The sequence below is a fragment of the Pinus tabuliformis genome, chromosome 9 (genome assembly GCF_031772625.1).
Source record: "Pinus tabuliformis cultivar Carrire ecotype Pingquan chromosome 9, CPIR1, whole genome shotgun sequence".
Lineage (NCBI taxonomy): Eukaryota > Viridiplantae > Streptophyta > Pinopsida > Pinales > Pinaceae > Pinus > Pinus tabuliformis.
In genome coordinates this window covers 1,226,228,242-1,226,234,244 of record NC_142307.1, presented here as the reverse complement: position 1 = coordinate 1,226,234,244, position 6,003 = coordinate 1,226,228,242, and the positions used below count along the sequence as shown (strand labels likewise).

At 34.6% G+C, this 6,003-nt stretch overlaps 1 protein-coding gene across 1 annotated transcript; it reads right to left on the bottom strand.

The window, feature by feature from the left end:
- Positions 1-215: 215 nt before the first annotated feature.
- On the bottom strand, positions 216-2,121 carry LOC149152958 (uncharacterized). Its single transcript, XM_089445185.1, has 4 exons — positions 1,864-2,121; positions 1,104-1,228; positions 765-969; positions 216-678 (listed from the first exon to the last, which is right to left on the bottom strand). Exons 1-4 carry the CDS (start codon positions 1,940-1,942, stop codon positions 494-496), a joined length of 594 nt encoding a protein of 197 aa, XP_089301311.1. The 5' UTR covers positions 1,943-2,121; the 3' UTR covers positions 216-493.
- Positions 2,122-6,003: the final 3,882 nt, after the last annotated feature.

The following is a 6,003-nucleotide window of genomic DNA, read 5'->3' as shown; positions in this document are numbered from 1 at the left end:
AGCACAACATTAACATTTTTTTATTAATTTATATTTTCATATTAATTAAAATTTATTTTTAAATGTATAAAAAAAAAAAATTTTATAAAAAAATTTAAAATATCTAAATGGTATAGAAATCACAAATCAAACTTATAATTATAACAAATTTAACTATAAGAAAAATTTATCCAAACATAAACATAGAACAGTGCGACCGTCATCAGATCATGTGGTTTATAAAAACTCATTACTAATTTTCTCATTTATTTATCTACAGGCAAATATGTTTGCGATGAAAATTATAATTCGAACCTCCTACATAGTTGCTGGACGCTCAGACAACCGTCAGTCGCATTTTCGATTGTTTGAAGCGTCAAGATGTTGGAGAGTCGTCCTTCAACCTCCCCTCCCAAGCGTATTCGAACATACACAATAATCGAATTGCTTTTAACCTAGTAAGGTCCTTGCTACAAGATTAGGGTATTTCCTATATATAATAATGTACCTTACCTTAGATCGGTGTGGGTGCAGGAATTGAAGCTCCCAACTCCGCTGTGTGGCTACCATACGGTCCGGGGGCTCCAAACGACTCAGAATGTTTGCGTGCCTTGTATTTTGAGGAACTTGACAGAGATTTCTCGATCAGTTTGCGAGATCTGCTTTTCTGAGATTCGCACATGCTCGGTAAAGATATTCCTGTCATAGCCATTGTTCAAATCAATTATGTAAATAACTACAAATGAATTACTGCGATCATGGGAAAGAGAATCTGAGGGACCGACCTTCTCCTGCAGCGAGATTGACATATAGATCGACGATGTTGGGGCAATTGTTGCGGCACTGCGAAGAACATAATTTCTGACTAGATTGCGGTTCGAGTAAAGAATCGGTAGACATGCCCAGAGCCATAGGTTCTAAGCCGCAGGCATTAATGCAGTCCTCGCTTTCGATCCATTCCACCAATTCCTCAGCCATCACAGCCGACGACTAATGATATACATGCAATTATTATTAATCTTTCTCAACATCAATATCATCGCTACTAACGTATCTACTAACTGTGGTCGTTGTGAAATCTGGGGTTTACAGGGAGTTACAAGATATTAATTGTTAGAAGGTACCTGACATTGAAATTGCAATGTATCGTCCATCATTAGAACCTTCTCGAGCACACATCTATTGCCAGTGGATGAAACTGAGAAAGCGCAGACTTCCACGGGCAGCTCCTCGCACGTCATAATGGCGCCTGCACAAATACAGTAATTCATCGATAATATATTAACTTGGCAACGCCCGATGATTTCATCAACTTGGCAACGCCCGATGATTTCATCAACTTGGCAACGTCCGATTATCTCTATGAAATTATGATTATTTTATTTTTTAGTTGTGGGATTATATTTTTATCATGTTTAATATATTATTTTACATTAAAATTGTAAAAAGATTATCTCTATGAAATTATGATTATTTTATTTTTTTTCTTTGTGGGATTAAATTTTATCATGTTTAATATATTATTTTTATATTATTTTACATTAAAATTATAAATTTTTTTTTATCAAACAATAACTTCACACAAAACATTAACAAAACATCAAGTGAACCAATAACTTTATATCAAAACATTAACAAAACACCAAATTACAGTCTATACTATTTAATATATTATTTTTATCCAACAAGTAAACTAGTAACTTTACATTAAAACTATTTTATCAGAAGATTTGAACGAATAACTTCACATCAAAACACTAACAAAACAACAAATTACAGGCTATACACCTCATAGAGAAAACTATAACTATTACATAGAGGAAGCTCATTATATAGCAGAGTGACACATCAAGATAAAAATAATAAATAGATCTAAGCACGCACCTTTTACTCCCTGCACTGAAATGACCGTCAATATGATGAGAAGCGCGTGAGCAGCAGGGATGAGGTTGGTGTAGGCCATCTCTATTCAAGAAACAGTAGTTTTGAATTTACTGAGAAAAGGCAACACAACCAATTGAGATTTGTAAGGCCAGAGAGGCTGTATGTGTGAGTCAGAATGAGAATACAGCGGTGTATTTATAGCGTGAGGCCATGGCACGCCTCTCTGGTCTCGGCTCTATGAAGAAGGAAAGCTTGTAGAATCAGCAAAGAGTTTTCCAAAGATAGAAGACGTGTGGAACTGGAATGGGAGCCTGCAGGGAATTTCGGACATATGGAGAGGGATTTTCTTGCCGTGGATGACCGAACATCTCCACGAATCGCGGGTTTGTTTAAGGGTACGCATACTCGGCTGCCTTTGTTTGGGTGGCGAGTCTGGCGACACGCGCAACGACTGTGTATGGCAAGTTATTCGGTGTTTCATTGGTTAATTGCCTGACACGTTCTGCACCATCTTTCCACATTTTCTCCGCTATGTCCGGTTTGTTTGTCTCGATTTCAAAATCAAGGACAACAGTTTTCTACCTTTACATTTACTTGGATGAGAAACCAAACCATTCCACAAAGAAATACATAAAAGTCTAGTCCTTGATGGGACGTGCGAAAAAGGTAGTCTCCATCGTTATGACTATTTAACGTTTGAACGTGGAAATATTTGCCAAAATGCTATGTGTGCATATGAAATAGAAGTTTCTATGTTTTGTATTTCTCACTTTACTTTAAGTCAATGGCAAATGTTGGGTGGAGAAAGGATACTTTTCTTTCCTTATGGATTTCATAAGTGGTGTGGACATATGTATATCAATTCCATAATATCATATCTTATGTGGACATATGTATATAACTTTAGGATGACCTTGTGTGTGATCTCATATCATATTTATTTAGGTTGGTGGGGATAAGAATTATTTTAGGTGGGTGAGTTCATGTATATATGTGCTTTTAGGTTAATTTGCTTATGTTCAGAGGTTAGAATACTTAATTTTGTAAATATTAAATCATATGTATATTAATTTAGGTGGGTGGGGAAGGAAATATTTTAGGTTGGTGAGTTCATCTATATAGGTGTGTTTTAGGTTAATTTGCTTATGTTTAGAGGTTAGAAAACTTAATTTTGTAAATATTAAATTAGATGTATATTAATGCAATATATTATTGGTGCAGATTAAGTCAAACAAAAGAGTATAAGAGATAATGGATAAAGGTAAGCTAACACATAAGAGATGAAGGGCTTAAGTTTAGGTGGCTAAGTTATTATTAATATATGTCTAAGTTAAAGTACAAACATTTTATCTCAAGTTTATAAAGTGAATTTAGGGAGCACATTTATCAAAGGAGGGAAATGCACATAAAAGTGAAGTGTGCTAGAGTCATTCTGACATCCATTGCATCATTCATGTAATAGAAGGTGAATGGACTCCTTGGAGAGAAATAAGACGTGACCTTGTGGCATGATTGGCTTATGATAAAATCCTAAGTGGATTCAAGCAAAAAGGATTATAGGTTTCCTTGGTGTGAAGCTAGATGATATAGGTAAGAAAAATTCCAAGGGAAATTGAATCTCCTATAAGCCACAAGACTATGACATACTCTTAGCTAACCAAGTTGAAAACCTATAAAAGGATAGTAATACATCCAAATGGACTACGGGTGTATAGAAGTGGGTTCACTACCTTAGGTTGTAGGGGTTGATGGGGGATGTAAGATTATTGATGGGGGATGTAAGACTATTGATGGGAGATCACTAGAGTTTAGTATAGTGGCCTTGCTCATATTTGGCATTAGTTAGGTGCCATAGTTGGCTTTAGGTAAGCCTTTGTGCTTGTGGAGTCATGGCCTTCTTTGGGGTGAACTATTGTTGATGGATTATAAGCAATGTGGCCTATAGTTGGGTGGAATATTTGAGCTATATAGCCATTTGGGGCTTTCTTTAAATGATACACATTTATTCTTATCTTTACATGCTTTATGTTGTTGATATTCATAAATTTTTATGTGTTTCATGTGAATAGTAACTTAAATGATGTTATTTATGCAATTATATTAATGTACATGAATGCATTGCATGGTAGAATGTATTAAACATGCTTAAGCAATGTTATAAGAATCAAATTGAAGGGGGGAATTTCATAAATATAGGGGGTTTTTAAGGGAAAAATTTTGGTGCTTTCTCAACTATTATTTTTCCATTTGGTTAAAAAAATTCTTTTTTTACATATAATAATTAAAATGATGATGTTTCCAAATTTTCAAACTAAATGTTTTTTATTGAATATTCTCCTACATTCAACATCAATGATTTTTCAACTATAATAGTCACCTATAATACAATATGTAGGCATAAAATTTGAATCCTTAAGAAATACATTGCAAAAAAATCAGGTTACAAAGATAGTGATACACCCCATTGAGTGACTAGGGTTGTTACAAAGTGGTATCAAAGCACATGTTGCAACATTGGGATTGCATGGGCCAAATATGGAGTACAAAAATCAAATCTGTAGAAATTATTTGACATAATACAAGTATAAAAGTTAAGTTAATAGTTACATTCTTAGAGTGAGCAAAATGATGGGTTAATTATAGTAGCGAAACTATTAATTTTGTGTAGATGAGACTTCTAGAAAAGTAACCTTTATTGACAAAAAAGCCTAAAAGTGTTATAAAATTGTAAAAATAAAAAAATTCTCGTATCGTGACATCAACAGTGACATGGCAATGCCAACTAGAAATAGAGTTGGCATGTGGGGGTGAAAAATAGGTGACATGATTGAATGCCATTGGAAGTCAATGGGTTGTTAAACCCCTCACATCTTTGGATTTGATATCAATATAAGTCATCGATCTATTTGGATGTTAATAATTAGATCCACCATAATGCAACTTTTTATTAGCTTGCACACATGTTGAAATGTGATATAATTATGGTCCACTAAATCATGTTGAGAGTAGCCATTACATCCATCGAAAGTGTAACTTGGTATTAACTTGTGTGCATGTTGGAGACTGATATAGATCTCAAACATTGGATCAAGTGTATCATGGTTGTTATATCTATCGAAATTCTAACATGGTATTAACTCACATGCATGTTGGAAATTAATATAGATCTGAGCTGTCATATTGGGTAAATTTTGGTCGTTGGATCCATCAAAATGTAATGCTACAATCCAAAATGGACCTAAAATATCAGATTAGGATAATCATGGTTATTGGATCCATTGGAAACACAACTTACCACAATCCATTGTATATGTTGTAATACAATACGAATTATGGACCATTGATATACTCTAGGATTAACCATTAGATCCACAAGTATGCAAGTCTCACACTGGGAAGACCGTGTTTGCCATCGCAGGAAATAAAATAATGCTACATGGAGAAGTCATATATGAAGAGGGAACCTTCCATCTTGGTGGAGTTCAATAACATGCCATGTGAACCATGCAACCTAGGTAGGGACTGGAAAAAATAAAAGTAATTGCATATGTGCCAAACATTTAAGCAAAGACATTCAAGCTTAGTTCAGATCTAATGGGAACTAAAGGACACACAGACACGCACAAGTACTTTCCAATCAAGGGGAACATACAAAGACTATATGTATAATTGTATAATAATATAAGTCAAAAAGTACACATGTTTGATCTCAAGTTCATAAATTGAATTATGGAGTATGTTTATCAATGGAGGGACATGCACACAAAAGTGAAGTGAAGTGTGTTAGAGTCATTCCAGCATCCATTTCATCATTTGTGCAAGCATAGGTGAATGGCTCCTTGGAGAGAAAGAAGAGGTGACCCTGTGGCATGGTTGTCTTATAATAAATCCTATGTGGATTTGACCAAAATGGAATAGGTTTCCCTAGTGTGAATCTAGAATGATATTGGGAAAAAAAATTCCAATGGAAATTGGATCTCCTATAAGCCACAGGGATATGAGACATTCCTAGCTGACCAAGTTGAAAACCTATAAAAATGTAGTAGTACAATTTACAACTACTCCTTAAGGAAGAAGATCACTCCACAAGCCATATGCTTATCAATATAATAATACTTGGCATGTCCTAATGGAGATTCT